This window comes from Emys orbicularis, chromosome 7, assembly GCF_028017835.1.
Source record: "Emys orbicularis isolate rEmyOrb1 chromosome 7, rEmyOrb1.hap1, whole genome shotgun sequence".
Taxonomy (NCBI): Eukaryota; Metazoa; Chordata; order Testudines; family Emydidae; genus Emys; species Emys orbicularis.
Genome location: NC_088689.1, coordinates 51,201,386 through 51,217,818, shown reverse-complemented (window position 1 = coordinate 51,217,818; position 16,433 = coordinate 51,201,386). Strand labels below are relative to the sequence as shown.

The following is a 16,433-nucleotide window of genomic DNA, read 5'->3' as shown; positions in this document are numbered from 1 at the left end:
TCTATTTTCAGAATTCTGAACTGCCGTGCATTACTGACTGAACCACTTATAAGAGCTAACTGTACAGAGATCCTTCTGAAGATGTTAGATTTTCTGGTATGCCCACAGGTTGCCATAGATATGTTGTACTTCTTTTCTCTATTCTTCTGAGATATTTTAAAATAAATTGCACTACTGGATTTTAGATTTGAACAAAAATAGCACCTGTTTATACATTAACATCTGATTAATAGTGAATGCATTCAGTCCCCAAAGAAAACCCCAGAGTATAAGTTTTGGAAATGAGTTCAAAAATCTAATGGTTCTCTTTAGAAATTACACACAAACAAGTATATTTTTGAAACCATGCTGAGTATATCATCTCACTGTAAATGGCAAAAAGAAAGTCTCTGATAAGATCCCTCACCCTTCATTTCTGGGCCAGAAGATATACTACGCTATTTAATTTAATAAAAACATGGCATATGCCTCTTGTAAAGTAATAACAGAGCTGTGCATTTCCCTGATTAGTCAAGGATGACAAATATAGCACCAAAATACTACTGTATTATATTTCATGCACTTTTCCTGCAGACATCCTGCTGGACATTCAAATGGCTATTAGGAGAGAGATTTCTCTTGATGAGTTCCAGATTCCTTTTCTTAGCCACCAGACATAACAGTCTATATACTCATACCACCAATAGTAAGAAGTAAAGTGGGTAGCCAAGTTATTGCTAATATATTTGTAATAAAACTAAGAATTTGCTAGGCCAGAGACAGATAAAAGATCAGAAAGGACAGTTACGAGCATTTGCACTCTAAGAGACTCATCCTGCATATCAATGTGTCTATTCACTTAAGTAAAGGTGTGCAGAGCCGAGACCAAATTTCAATGCATACAAGTACGTAGGGTTATTTATAATGCCACAGAATGTTGCTCATGATTATAAAACAATATGTTTGCATATTAGTTTTGATAATGAAATTCTAACTACCATCACAACCACTATTCACCTAAAAGCACCTGAACTCTAAAACAATGGAAAACTAGAACAGCTGCATGTTAATCATATTTACATATTTATTTTACTCGGGATTACCTAATCCCATAATTCATGATGCAGATAGAGTTCTAATTATCCTCCTAAGTGTTCATAAATCAATGGCCCTTCCTCACATAGGCTAAGGCAATGTGTTTCTCACAGTTTTAAAATGACAAAGTTTACAATAACTGTGTCCTTTTATCTAGGGCAGAGGTCAGCAGATTTCAGAAGTGGTGTGCCGAGTCTTCATTTATTCACTCTAATTTAAGGTTTTGCGTGCCAGTAATACATTTCAACGTTTTTAGGTCTCTTTCTATAAGTCTAGAATATATAATAAACTATTGTATGTAAAGTAAATAAGGTTTTAAAAATGTTTAAGAAGCTTCATTTAAAATTAAATTAAAATGCAGAGCCCCCTGGACTGGTGGCCAGGACCTGGGCAGTATAAGTGCCACTGAAAATCAGCTCACGTGCCGCCTTCGGCACGTGTGCCATAGGTTGCCTACCCCTGGTAGGGGCATTTAAGTTTTACACTTTTTAATACTGTGTTTCTACATCTGCAACAATGATGCTAAACAGTCTTATTTTAAAGACTATTTTTACAAATCAACTTTTCAGTACTAATTTAAACGAGTTTCCATCCAATCTATTCATGTAAAATGGGGCGTGTGCTAAATATACGACTAAAATACTGTTATGGTAACCTGCATATTTTCTTACCATTTGTCTTCTCAGATGAGGAGTGTGAATTGAACATGTACTGAGTGTATCCATAAATTATGTATCCTTAAATGAACTGTTCTCCATCCCATTCAACACCATTCTTTACTATGAGTGACTTTATGGAATGTCTATATTCTCTCTACACAAATCCCAATACCCTTACTTCCCTTAAAATATTCATCTATTTTAATAAACTTGCATATTAATTATCAATTACCAAATAAAGCCATATAGATTAGAACCCATCTATTAGCACAGAAGTAACCAACTGTACTTCATTAGCCATGGTGAGGAAATCAGCATGTTTTCTCATCGAGTTGCAAATTTTAGGCCCCCTCCAGAGGACTCTTACACTGGCAGATCCAATGGCAGGATCAGGGCCGTAACCAAGTGCAGTAAGTATTTACAATACTTCAGCAGCACTGTAAAACAAAAGGCAGAAAGTATAGAATCTTAAAGGAGTCTGATTATAGCTCATTCTCTACTCTAGTTTTCATACAATAAGGAATATTAAAAAAGGAAAATATTTTAAATAAACTAATTCATATGGCACCTGTTTTGAAAGACTTAGCCTGAGTTAAATTTTTTGCAAGCATTTGAGAAAGAGAGAAAGAAGAAAAATGTTCCACTTATGCAAGAATACATTAAGACTTAGACAGCTCTGAATGTGTTATGATTATTTTACTTGAAGGGTTTGGCAGGAGGAAACTTGTTTGAGCTGCAACAGCATCAAACCCTGCTATTAAAACCCAGTATTTTAAACCCAGTTCTATGCCAACAGACTCAGGTATTGTGGTAGTTCCCTGAGGCCCTTATCAGCATACAGAATGTTAAAACTTTACTAAACTATTTCCAATTAAGCCAGAGATCTAGGGACCCAACCCAAACAAACTGCAGCACCTCCAACCCTTTCAGCCCAGCTGCCAGACAAGGTGCTCTAAATGTTTACGCCTAGGTGAGCCCCTTCCCCCCCTTAGCCACCTTTCTATAAGGAGGTAGCAAGCAGCAGGAAAACAGCAGCGAAAGCCTGTCAGGGAAGCGCCTGACCTCCTCCATCTGTTGTCATCAGAGTGGGGTGCAGACACGGTGCCCCCCACCGCCAGGCTCCTGGGCAGAACCCTTCCTAGTGCAAAGCGCTGGGAGTTTCCGAGGTCACTGGGTTCTCCCCCAGACACTTCCCACCGCAGAGCATGTTTCGCTTTCCCGTCACCAGCTTATGAATTGCTCCAGCACCTTCTTTCTGGTAATTACACCCCCACCACCACGGCGGAGAGCGCCTCAGGACCCCGCGCCATTGGCATGCCGGGCAAGGCCACCCACCGAACGAGGGGATGCCCAGGGGTCTCCTCCCGCACCCCAAGCCAAACCACCGGGGGAGCCCAGCAACCCCACCACAAGTCGCCCAAGAACCGGGGACCTTCCCCTCTCCCCAGCGGGCAGGTCCCCCCTTCAAAGCGACGCGGGAAACCCGCCCAGCCCAGCTCCGCCTCTCAGCCAGGCACCTCCAGCGGCGCCTCGTAGCCGGGCGCCTCCCTCCCGGGCTGGCGGGGGCAGGCACGGCCCTACCCAACCCACCGCGCCGCAGCCCCCTCTCCGAGCCGGGCTGCCCGGCAGCCCCGCCCCGCTGCCCTGGCACTCACGATGGTGACGCTGGCCTTGCGCAGGTCGCGGTTCTCCTCCTGCAGCGCTTTGCACTTCAGCTTGTAGGTCTCCAGCTCGATCTTCAGCACCTTGTTCTCCTGCTGCAGCGAGGCCAGCCGGTTCGTCAGCTCCTCCAGCCGGAACGGCGAGATCACGATGCCGCCCGCCTTGCCGCCCCCCGCGCCGGGGCCCGCCGCACAGCCCGCCGGCGCCACGCCGCTGCCCCCCGCGCCGTCTGTGTCGCTCTCGCTGGCGCTGTCCGCCATCGCCGCGGCCGCCGCCTCCCACCCAGCCGCTGCCTGCCTGCCTGCGAAGGGAAGAGGGGGTGGGGTCGGCCGAGACGCACCGCCTGGGCTGGGCAGCAGGGCGCAGGCTCCGAGCCGCGCTCGCCGGCAAAGCGGGGAGCTGCCCCCTGCACTACCAGCCCACAGCGACACCGCCCGCGGCCCGGCGCTACTGCAGCCGCCCCCGAGAGCGGCGCTGCGGGGCCGGAGCCAGGGCAGCGGGGCGCGCCCCGCCCCCGCCGGGGCGCACTTCTCCCTCCTCTGTACATGCGGTCAGTTCCCGCAACCAGAACTCCCCCCGCAGCCTCTCGCCCCAAACCACCGCCCAGAAATCCCCGCAACCTGCCCAGCTGCTGCGAGTCCTCTGTCCACCCCGACTCCTGCAACCCTCCTCCAACCTCACCCTAGCCCTTCCTCCCCTCTTCTCCAGTCACCCCCAGTGTCCCACGGTGGCGGCTCGCTCAGGGACCCACACGTCATTAGCGGAAAGGGGGCTACTAACAAAGAATCCTGCTGGGTACCCCAGGGCACACGTGGCTAGGACAGTGACTCCCTGTTCTCGCCAACAAAACTCAGCCAGTCAGATACCCCTCCAGGGGGAGCAGCCGTGGCCGCGCTGCAAACATTACCTCATTTTAAAACTCCCATGGAGAGTGGAGGAAAAGTGTATTTGCATTATTCAGCCCTCGACCTCCCATCCCCATTGCGTGTAATTTGCCGCACACCTATGGCGTTCCATGAATAATACCCCTCCCAACACCGTGGCGTGCTGTGTTGTCAAGCTTGTTTGACCCTGCAAATACTTGGTATTGCTATCATTATTATTACGTCTAATAAACACCATGTCTGTTTATGGAACTCTATAAAAGGTAACACCAGTATATACAAAATGTTGATCCAGGGATTTCCCCATGGTAAGAGAATTTTAAGATTTAATTTATGTGTCCATTAATTATCGTAAATTTCTCATCTGATGGCACGTTACGGCAATTTCTGCTCTTTCCTCTCTGGCAGCATTATGTAGTTTTTCTTACTGATAATAATGTCAAACTGTTTATGCCAAACGTTAGGTTAAAAAAAAGTTGCAAACATATTTTTCAGAACATTAATATTTTAATGTAATTAACAAAATAATCAATGTAGAGTTTTTCTCCCTTGTTCTTGATGTGAAGTGCTTTATGATAATTTGAGGACATTTTTCTTGTACCTTTCTTGTGTTTGGGGCATTAGAATAGAATTGTTTTCCCTACTAGTAGGTAGTAAGGATTGAGTTTAATAAGCACTGGGTTGCAATATCTTCTCTCACCTTGGTTATATTATTCCTCTCTGGAGTCTGATCCTGCATTAAGAAACCTGCAACCACGCATGACCCACCGACTTCATTGAGGCTCTGCATGGGTGTAGGATTCCACCCACATGGTTCTCAGTACAGGATAGGGGCTGCAGTTTTGTGTGTGTGTGTCACACTTTTTAAACATCTAGGACACAGGAAATCAGTGGGGCTCCACACAGGCTCAGTGGTCCATCCATGTTGAACAAGTTGAAAGACCATGGCCTATGTGTAACATTTGTTTGTAGTACTTTAGGTGATGAGTTTCATTCCTGCCAGTGTAGTTAGTAGTTACAGTCAAGCTCCAGCCTTAATTTCCTTTAGTGGAATGAATGGTGGAACTGCACTGCTAATTTTAACAGTAGTTTACTAGTGTGTTTTATTTATCCAGTAGAGTTTTTTTTTAAAAAGGCCCAAAGATTTTTTTCTTGTAAACCAGTCTGAAATTCCTTTATATTCCCTTTATGAGGTCCATCCATGTATGACGAAGTAGACTCAGAGCTAAAATGGAGCAGAACAATAAAAAATTAAACAGATTTAAACAAAACACATTCCCTTGCTCCCATCCTTTCCAGTAACAAAATCCCTAGCAAATTGAATGTGTGCTTTGTTTTGTTATTTTTTGCATTTATACCCCAGCATTCTAGACTGAGCCTCCTGGTATTAGGACCTGAGGCTGCTAGGGAAGCAACATGGTATTAAGAACTGGGTTCACAAAAGACTAAGGCCAAAATTTACAAACTTGAGTACTTAAATTTTAGCACCCCTATTTCTGTTGAGGTACCAGAATAAGAGTGACTTCATCTTTAGAGGTTTTAAGTACTCCAGCTCCTCTTGACTCCTCACATGCGTAAGTACTACTCAATGTGAAGAACAGTGGCCAAATCAGATTCTGAGTAAGGATAGAACCCAGTATTGTTCGTGATACTGGCAGTGGGGGGGCGGCGAGCATTTTAATAGAGTGCAAAAAAGTTCATCCTGCCTTACTACTGATTTAATAATCTCTCAATGAATGGTAATGCTTTTAAAGTGAGCACTTTGACATACTTTAAAAAATATGTAATGAAACAGCTTATGCCCAAACTTTAGGTTTTGTGTAAAAAAGAGAAACAAATTACTAACGATGGCTTCAATCCTGCATTGTGGAGACTGCTGTGCCCACACAGAGCAAGGAGCTTCATGCAGGAGTAGCAGTCATCCTGTGCACAATCACAATGAAGGATTGGAGGAGCCCTAATGTTTTACAAAACGTTAATATTTACCTGCAATTAAAGCAAGCAATGATTTGTGTGTGTGTGTGTATTCCTCTGCAGCGCTATGAATCCAATCCAAATGCAACAGAACTGTGTTACTGCATGAAAACCAGAAAATGATACGATGAAAAAAAAAATACAGTGAAACTTAGTCTAATTTGACTGTTCACAAAACCTAAACAAACATAATAGATCGTGAAAATGAGATTTTTACAGTTTCTTTCAGTTATAATAATTTAAGGTGGTAACAAGAATGTTGCATCAATTTTATGCCAAAGTAGTTCCATTGCTTTCACTTGAATAACACCAGTGTAAAGCTGCTTTAGCAGAATGGAGAATCAGGGCTATTATTTTCATTTTGACTATCTCATTAAATGATTGTATTATTGTTAAAGCAAAATGAAACCTTGTTCACACAGCCTCACATTGGGTTTCCCAGGCTGCCAGTGAACAAAAATGATGTAACTTTTCAGCAAGCTGGCTGCTTCCTATAGGCTGCTCAGAAATATGAACTGCAATTTAGAAACATTTTATCAAATACATTTCTGCATGGTGAGAAGAGCTTGTTAACCTATGAATTTTCAAGCTACTACGAGTCTCAAAATGGGTGAAACTTTCCTTTTATCTAAATCATCTAAATAATTATATGGCAAATTATAGGAAATATTGATTTTCTTAAGCTAAGCATGTCTGTAATATCTTTCTTGTCCAGTGTAAATTCTTAAGGCCAGAAGTGACCATCATGATCACCTAGTATGACCTCCTGCATGTGGCAGGCCACAGAAACTCATCCACCCACACCTGTAATAGACCCATAACCACTGGCTGAGTTACTGAAGTTCTCAAATCAGGATTTAAAAGCTTCAAGTTACAGAGAATCCACCATTTACACTAGTTTAAACCTGAAAGTGACCTGTACCCCTGGCTACACAGGAAGGTGAACCCCCTCTCCCCTCCCTGGGTTTCTACCAATCTGACCCTGAGGAACATTCCTTTCCAACCCCAAATATGGCGATCAGTTAGACACTGAGCATGTGGGCAAAACCCACCAGCCAGACATCTGGGAAAAAATTCTCTTTAATAACTCATCTAACATCTCATCACTGGCCATCAGAGATATTTGTTGCTAGCAATTACAGATGGGCTACATCAGAGGTGGGCAAACTATTCGGCCCGTCAGGGCTTTGGATCCGGCCCGTGGGATTGCCACCCCTGTGGTGCCGTGGTCCCCATGCCGTTCCCAGAAGTGGCCAGCACCATGTCCCTGCAGCCCCTGGGGGACGGGGGGGGGACAGAGGGCTCCACACGCTGCCCTCGCCTGAAGGCACCACCCCCGCAGCTCCCATTGGCCAGGAACGGGGAACCGTGGCCATTGGGAGCTTCGGGGGAGGTACCAACAGGCGAGGGCAGCTCGCGGAGCCCTCTGCCCCCTCGCCCCCCCAGGAGGAGCTCTGCCTGCCCTGGCCCCAGTGCGCACTGCTGCCACCCTGTAGCCAGGTAAGTGGCACTGGGCCAGAGCCCGCACCCCAACCCCCTGCCCTGAGCCCCCTGCCGCACCCCTTCTGCACCCGAACCCCCTGCCCTGAGCCCCTTCCCACACCCCGCACTCCCTCCCACACCCCAGCGCCCTGCCCCAGCCCTACATTCATGGCTCTGCATGCAATTTCCCCATCCAGATGTGGCCCTCGAGCCAAAAAGTTTACCCACCCCTGGGCTACATGCTGTTGTAGACAGTCTCATCATACCATCCTCTCCATAAATTTATCAAGCTCAGCTTTAAAGCCAGTTAGGTTTTTTACCTCCACAGCTCCCCTTGGCAGGATGTTCCAGAACTTCACTCCTTCGATGGTTAGAAACCTTGATCTAATTTCAAGCCTAAACTTGTTGATGGCCAGTTTATATCCATTTGATCTTGTGTCCACATTGGTGCTTAACTTAAATAACTCCTCTCCCTCCCTGGTATTTATCCTTCTGATGTGTTTATAGAGATCATCATATTTCCCCTCAGCCTTCTTTTGGTTAGGCTAAAGAAGCCAACCTCTTTCAGTCTCATCTCATAAGGTTGGCTTTCCATTCCTCTGATTATACAAGTAGCCCTTCTCTGCATCTGTTCTAGTTTGAATTCATCTTTGTTAAACATGGGAGACCAGAATTGCACACAGCACAAGATAGTCTGTTTTGCCTTCTCCTCAGAGACTATAAATAGTGTTGTTGCCACAGTTAAGTTACACACAGCCATTTCTAAGCAAACATATGTATTCATAAAGTGAAAGCATTACAGGGAAAACAATAAAAGAACCTACATGCATGCTAATAAGCTTACCAATGCTCACCCCAACTCCAACAAGTGCTCTGGCCAGTGGACAGTCCACCCAACCCCACCAGAGTTTTTTTCTGTAGTCATAAGTTCATAACAGCTGTTAGCTCAAAACAAGCCCACACATGAACATATGATTCATTCTTTTATCCACTTTTGTGTCTTCAATCTACAGAGATCGTGAATAGGTAATCAGCTGGACAACGGCTTTCTCCTCAAGGCCTAGCTTCCAAAGGATGGGTCCGTCCTGAGGTAGGTAATTTGCATTCCCATCCTCCCACATATTTTCTAGGAAACCCACACAACTAAACATTCAGTCTTGTCTGGCCCATTGTTTTAAAAGAGTCCTTTGAAGCTTATAACACTTCCCAGAGCTTACATTAGTCCTTTTTCTCCCTTAAAGAAGTTATATACAATCCACAATAATATATAAATGTTTGCATTTTTAATACGGTACTGCCTAAAATACTTAAACTTTATTCAGTAAGGTTTAACGTAATGCAGTAAGGTTTGTCCAGGAAATTGCCATATCTGTCATGCTTACAAATATCACTCATTTGGTGTGAAATACATTTGCCCCATCATCACAGTTATACTCAGTAGGACACAGGTAGATAGCTGAGTCTTCCCTGTAGTTCCTACTCTGGTCAACAGGGCTTGCTGAGTTCCTTCTGCTTCCAGGCATTCTGAATAGAGAACCAGGGGCTCCAGGCTCCTCCTCTTTTGCTCCAGGTCTCTTCTCACTGCTCTTCCTGGTGGATCTCTTGCTCATGCTGTGCTTCTTAGTACAATACAACATAGCAGATAGTAGCAGGCCCCAGCCAGCCCAGGGGAAAGGGAAAGGTGGCTCAGAGGGACCAGTTTTCTCCCCTCATAACCCTGCTCTCATCAGCTGAGTTCAATCATGGGGTATAGTTGAGAATCCAGGCTAATATATGTGGGGGTTCAGTACTACAGGTTAGTACTTACATTCAAATGTATTCACGATTTCCAATTCTTCTCCAGAGAGTACCTCAGCGGGCATCACTGCAGCATATGTATTGGATTCCCATGGTCATTTTCACCATTCTAGCATCCAATGTTAGTGCTCATTTTAGCTGGAGCTGGATATATTCTGTATAATGTATTATATATTGCGGAAATAAACCTCCTCTCAGTGGTTAGCTCATAATATTTTATTCCACTTTGTTATTGATCTTATATTTTAGATCACGACCTCAGAGTGTTTTCCATTTGTCTGCTTTATTGTGAAGCTGGGATTTATATACTGCAGAGTAGCACATTTAACATTTGAAAAAGCTCAAGAAGAGTCAGCAGTGAAGTCTCTTCAGGAATAGAAAAAGATCCCAATCATATCAGACTCCTGCCCAGCTATTTGGCTGACCTACAAGCATTACGAGTCATTTTCTTTGTCTAGATCATATAGTTCACAGTGGCTAAGAAGAGACAAGATAAGTCCATACTGGAACAGCTGATTTATATTGAGAATTACTCTCTTAATCTATGGAAAGTTGTACTATTTCACTTAAATGCACCTTATGTACATCAGAGAGCATCTCCTCACGGAAGTTAGTAGTCTGATATTAGATATCTTGTTCATTGCGAGCCAGTTAGAATCAGCATTGCAGAGCATGCTACAGCTTGCCCAAGCAACTTTAATAATACAAACCAAAACCGCAGAAAATCCACCCAGGGCCAGTTTGGTTTGCAGAGACATTGGATGTCAGTAGCGGTTTTTCACTAGCAAGAGGTATCTAATGCAGCAACAGAGGGTCCTGTGGCACCTTTAAGACTAACAGAAGTATTGGGAGCATAAGCTTTCGTGGGTAAGAACCTCACTTCTTCAGATGCAAGTAATGGAAATCTCCAGAGGCAGGTATAAATCAGAATGGAGATAACGAGGTTAGTTCAATCAGGGAGGGTGAGGTGCTCTGCTAGCAGTTGAGGTGTGAACACCAAGGGAGGAGAAACTACTTCTGTAGTTGGATAGCCATTCACAGTCTTTGTTTAATCCTGATCTGATGGTGTCAAATTTGCAAATGAACTGGAGCTCAGCAGTTTCTCTTTGGAGTCTGGTCCTGAAGTTTTTTTGCTGTAAGATGGCTACCTTTACATCTGCTATTGTGTGGCCAGGGAGGTTGAAGTGTTCTCCTACAGGTTTTTGTATATTGCCATTCCTGATATCTGACTTGTGTCCATTTATCCTCTTGCGTAGTGACTGTCCAGTTTGGCCAATGTACATAGCAGAGGGGCATTGCTGGCACATGATGGCATATATAACATTGGTGGACGTGCACGTGAATGAGCCGGTGATGTTGTAGCTGATCTGGTTAGGTCCTGTGATGGTGTTGCTGGTGTAGATATGTGGGCAGAGTTGGCATCGAGGTTTGTTGCATGGGTTGGTTCCTGAGTTAGAGTTGTTATGGTGCGGTGCGTGGTTGCTGGTGAGAATATGCTTAAGGTTGGCGGGTTGTCTGTGGGCGAGGACTGGCCTGCCTCCCAAGGTCTGTGAAAGTGAGGGATCATTGTCCAGGATGGGTTGTAGATCACTGATGATGCGTTGGAGAGGTTTAAGCTGAGGACTGTAGGTGATGGCCAGTGGAGTTCTGTTGGTTTCTTTTTTGGGCCTGTCTTATAGCAGGAGGCTTCTGGGTACACGTCTGGCTCTGTTGATTTGTTTCTTTATTTCCTTGTGTGGGTATCGTAGTTTTGAGAATGCTTGGTGAAGATCTTGTAGGTGTTGGTCTCTGTCTGAGGGGTTGGAGCAGATGCGATTGTACCTCAGTGCTTGGCTGTAGACGATGGATCGTGTGGTGTGTCCGGGGTGGAAGCTGGAGGCATGAAGGTAGGCGTAGCGGTCGGTGGGTTTTCGGTATAGGGTGGTGTTAACGTGGCCATCACTTATTTGTACGGTGGTGTCTAGGAAGTGGACCTCCCGTGTAGATTGGTCCAGGCTGAGGAAGGGGGATGGAGTGAGTGGGGGCAGGGCCTTAAAGAAGGGGCGGGCAGGGGCAGGGTGTTCGGTTTTGTGCGATTAGAAAGTTGGTGACCCTCAGTCTCAGTCTGTTCTCTGCTCCCCGTCCCTGGAACACCAGGCCTGGGAAGGGAGTGAAGATCTTCTTGCCCCTGCCTTTCCACCCCAGGCCTGGAAAGGAGATGATTCTGGTATAGTGCCCCCCTCTCCTGCCCCAAGAGAGAGGGTGAAGAATCCCTGGAGCTGTAGGAAGAGCAGAGATGGAACTTGTGGGTTGCTAGATGGGCAGATGTGGGAGGCAAAGTTGATATAGGGGTTAGGGGAGCACATAATTAATTGGGGCTGAATTAATCAGTGAGAAACTTTTGGTTTGGGGAGAAACTGGAAACCTTGCACTATCAGGCAGCCAGTGAAACCTTGGGGGCCAGAAGCACCTTACTTTGTACATTTGGGAGAGCTGGGAACACTAGGTCACATGAACCTTGATTGTGGGCAGGGGAAGTTAAAAAAATACAGAAACAGACCAAAATACATGATATACTTTTGTTTTTAAAAAATCTCATGATTTTTTGAAGTCTGACATGTTTTTCGAACTTCTAGGGTTGGCAAATACCAAGCGTGGCAGGTAATGCAGCCATAGAACAAGAGCTACTGCAGTAAGTAGCCCTTTTAACGTTTATTTTACTGTTTTAGAGATATAGTCACAAGAATGTATGTTCAGCTTTTGTTCTGTGAAAAGAAAAATAAAGTGTTTCCTCAGGGTAAATGTGTAAATGTCTAAGGCATAGAAACTGGATGAATTTTTTATTTTATTCAGCTTTAATTGTTCTATTTGTTTTTATTTAAGATATATTAATACACATATCTCATTTTGGCTATGGTATTTCATTATAACTGTATACATTAATGTTATATTGTTTTAAAGTTGCAGTTGAAAAAAGGCAGTGGGTTTGAGTGAAATTAAAATGTTTTGCACACTGTACTGTTAAATATATGGAATAATGTCATCAACATTATTTCTGAATAAACCATTCACAAAGCCTGTGTAATTGGCTATTCAATTATTTATGAAGTGGGTTTTAGTCTTTTAACAAAGTCATTTGTACATTGGCAACATTGTTTTGAGTTAATTAAATCCTTAATATCTTTTAATGTAATACTTTTTTGTTCTCTTCCACAGTGAATTTCAGATTTTATTCTTATTTAATGGGTTATAATATAGAAAGGAATTGTATCTGCTGTAATGTATTTATTCTCTTTGTCTTTGTGGGGCTAGATATTTAATTATTTTATTTTTGGTTTATGAATCACAAGCAATGGCAATAAGGTATGTTCCCTCCATTTCAGAGAACAAGTAATGTGATTTTCTTAGAAAGATTAATTGAAGTTGACCTTCAATTTGGTAGTACGACAGAAGAGCTTCATGTTGCCATGTGAACAGGGCTCAAGTTGCAGGGGAAATGGTCATACTCTCCCTACCTCCAGCCACAAACCAAGACCAAAATTAGATGCCACTCACAGTAAATTGTGCAGTTGTCCAAAATATGGTAATGCAGGTTCTATTGGGCTACTCAGGCATAATTTCTTCGCAGTGGGTTTTCACAGACTTGTAGATTTTAAGGCCAGAAAGAACCATTAGATCAACTTGTCTAACCTGTATAAAACAAGCCATAGAACTTCATCCAGTTACCCCTGTACTGAGCCCAATAAACTGTGTTTGATTAAAACATTTCCTCTAGAAAGGCATCCAGCCTTCATCTGAAGACAACAGGAGATGGAACAATTATAAGAAAGAGTTCATAAGGCCCTCACCTCAGGACCCTAGTTCAGAGCTCCCAATTTCAAGTCCATAAACTCTGGTTAGGCTGATGTATTAGAGCCTAAAAGAAAAATAACCACCACCTGCTGCAGTCTGCATGACTTCTACTTTCCTCTCCCTTGCCCAGTTTCCTGTTTAAATAGCCCAGCCCTGGGGACGGGCAGGACCTCCTTGATTACACCCCAGGCTGTCCCTTGTAGGATAGTACACTCCTTCACACTTGCGTTTTTAAATAAGGTCTCAGAGACCATGTGTTTCTCCTGCTTGATCATACAGTAAACTCACTACTTTAGAGCCACTATTCACTATCAGCTGCTGTACCAGTTCCTTGGGGATGCTAGCAGCTTCCTTAAGTTAGAGCAGCGCAGGTTATACTCTGAATCATAGAATCATAGAATATCAGGGTTGGAAGGGACCTCAGGAGGTCATCTAGTCCAACCCCCTGCTCAAAGCAGGACCAATTCCCAACTAAATCATCCCAGCCAGGGCTTTGTCAAGCCGGGCCTTAAAAACCTCCAAGGAAGGAGACTCCACCAACTCCCTAGGTAACGCATTCCAGTGCTTCACCACCCTCCTAGTGAAATAGTGTTTCCTAATATCCAACCTAGACCTCCCCCACTGCAACTTGAGACCATTGCTCCTTGTTCTGTCATCAGCCACCATTGAGAACAGCCGAGTTCCATCCTCTTTGGAACCCCCCTTCAGGTAGTTGAAGGCTGCTATCAAATCCCCCCTCATTCTTCTCTTCTGGAGACTAAACAATCCCAGTTCCCTCAGCCTCTCCTCATAAGTCATGCGCTCCAGACCCCTAATCATTTTTGTTGCCCTCCGCTGGACTCTTTCCAATTTTTCCACATCCTTCTTGTAGTGTGGGGCCCAAAACTGGACACAGTACTCCAGATGAGGCCTCACCAATGTCGAATAAAGGGGAACGATCACGTCCCTCGATCTGCTGGCAATGCCCCTACTTATACAGCCCAAAATGCCGTTAGCCTTCTTGGCAACAAGAGCACACTGTTGACTCATATCCAGCTTCTCGTTCACTGTGACCCCTAGGTCCTTTTCTGCAGAACTGCTACCTAGCCATTCGGTCCCTAGTCTGTAGCTGTGCATGGGATTCTTCTGTCCTAAGTGCAGGACTCTGCACTTGTCCTTGTTGATCCTCATCAGGTTTCTTTTGGCCCAATCCTCTAATTTGTCTAGGTCCCTCTGTATCCAATCCCTACCCTCTAGTGTATCTACCACGCCTCCTAGTTTAGTGTCATCGGCAAACTTGCTGAGAGTGCAGTCCACACCATCCTCCAGATCATTAATAAAGATATTAAACAAAACCGGCCCCAGGACCGACCCTTGGGGCACTCCGCTTGAAACTGGCTGCCAACTAGACATGGAGCCATTGATCACTACCCGTTGAGCCCGACGATCTAGCCAGCTTTCTATCCACCTTACAGTCCATTCATCCAGCCCATACTTCTTTAACTTGGCAGCAAGAATACTGTGGGAGACCGTATCAAAAGCTTTGCTAAAGTCAAGGAATAACACATCCACTGCTTTCCCCTCATCCACAGAGCCAGTTATCTCATCATAGAAGGCAATTAGGTTAGTCAGGCATGATTTGTCCTTGGTGAATCCATGCTGACTGTTCCTGATCACTTTCCTCTCCTCTAAGTGTTTCATAATTGATTCCTTGAGGACCTGCTCCATGATTTTTCCAGGGACTGAGGTGAGGCTGACTGGCCTGTAGTTCCCCAGATCCTCCTTCTTCCCTTTTTTAAAGATGGGCACTACATTAGCCTTTTTCCAGTCATCCGGGACCTCCCCCGATCGCCATGAGTTTTCAAAAATAATGGCTAATGGCTCTGCAATCTCATCCGCCAACTCCTTTAGCACCCTCGGATGCAGCGCATCCGGCCCCATGGACTTGTGCACATCCAGTTTTTCTAAATAGTCCCGAACCACTTCTTTCTCCACAGAGGGCTGGTCACCTTCTCCCCATATTGTGCTGCCCAGTGCAGCAGTCTGGGAGCTGACCTTGTTTGTGAAGACAGAGGCAAAAAAATCATTGAGTACATTAGCTTTTTCCACATCCTCTGTCACTAGGTTGCCTGCCTCATTCAGTAAGGGGCCCACACTTTCCTTGACTTTCTTCTTGTTGCTAACATACCTGAAGAAACCCTTCTTGTTACTCTTAACATCTCTTGCTAGCTGCAACTCCAAGTGTGATTTGGCCTTCCTGATTTCACTCCTGCATGCCTGAGCAGTATTTTTATACTCCTCCCTGGTCATTTGTCCAATCTTCCACTTCTTGTAAGCTGCTTTTTTGCGTTTAAGATCAGCAAGGGTTTCACTGTTTAGCCAAGCTGGTCGCCTGCCATATTTACTATTCTTTCTACACATCGGGATGGTTTGTTCCTGCAACCGCAATAAGGATTCTTTAAAATACAGCCAGCTCTCCTGGACCCCTTTGCCCTGCATGTTATTCTCCCAGGGGATCCTGCCCATCTGTTCCCTGAGGGAGTCAAAGTCTGCTTTTCTGAAGTCCAGGGTCCGTATTCTGCTGCTCTCCTTTCTTCCTTGTGTCAGGATCCTGAACTCGACCATCTCATGGTCACTGCCTCCCAGGTTCCCATCCACTTTTGCTTCCCCTACTAATTCTTCCCTGTTTGTGAGCAGCAGGTCAAGAAAAGCTCTGCCCCTAGTTGGTTCCTCCAGCACTTGCACCAGGAAATTGTCCCCTACACTTTCCAAAAACTTACTGGATTGTCTGTGCACCGCTGTATTGCTCTCCCAGCAGATATCAGGGTGATTAAAGTCTCCCATGAGAACCAGGGCCTGCGATCTAGCAACTTCTGCTAGTTGCCAGAAGAAAGCCTCGTCCACCTCATCCCCCTGGTCTGGTGGTCTATAGCAGACTCCGACCACGACATCACCCTTGTTGCTCACACTTCTCAACTTTATCCAGAGACACTCAGGTTTTTCTGCAGTTTCATACCGGAGCTCTGAGCAGTCATACTCCTCTCTTACATACAACACAACCTCTGGCAAGGTTCATGATCTGGTAAGCATA

General features: G+C 44.9%; 1 protein-coding gene across 1 annotated transcript in view; it reads right to left on the bottom strand.

Annotated features, from left to right (window-relative positions):
- The window catches only part of CCDC6 (coiled-coil domain containing 6), a 75,421-nt gene extending 71,766 nt beyond the window's left edge, over positions 1-3,655 (bottom strand). The window contains exon 1 of the mRNA XM_065408756.1: positions 3,389-3,655. Coding sequence (XP_065264828.1) covers positions 3,389-3,655 — 267 coding nt within the window. The remainder of the gene's footprint in view (positions 1-3,388) is intronic.
- Positions 3,656-16,433: the final 12,778 nt, after the last annotated feature.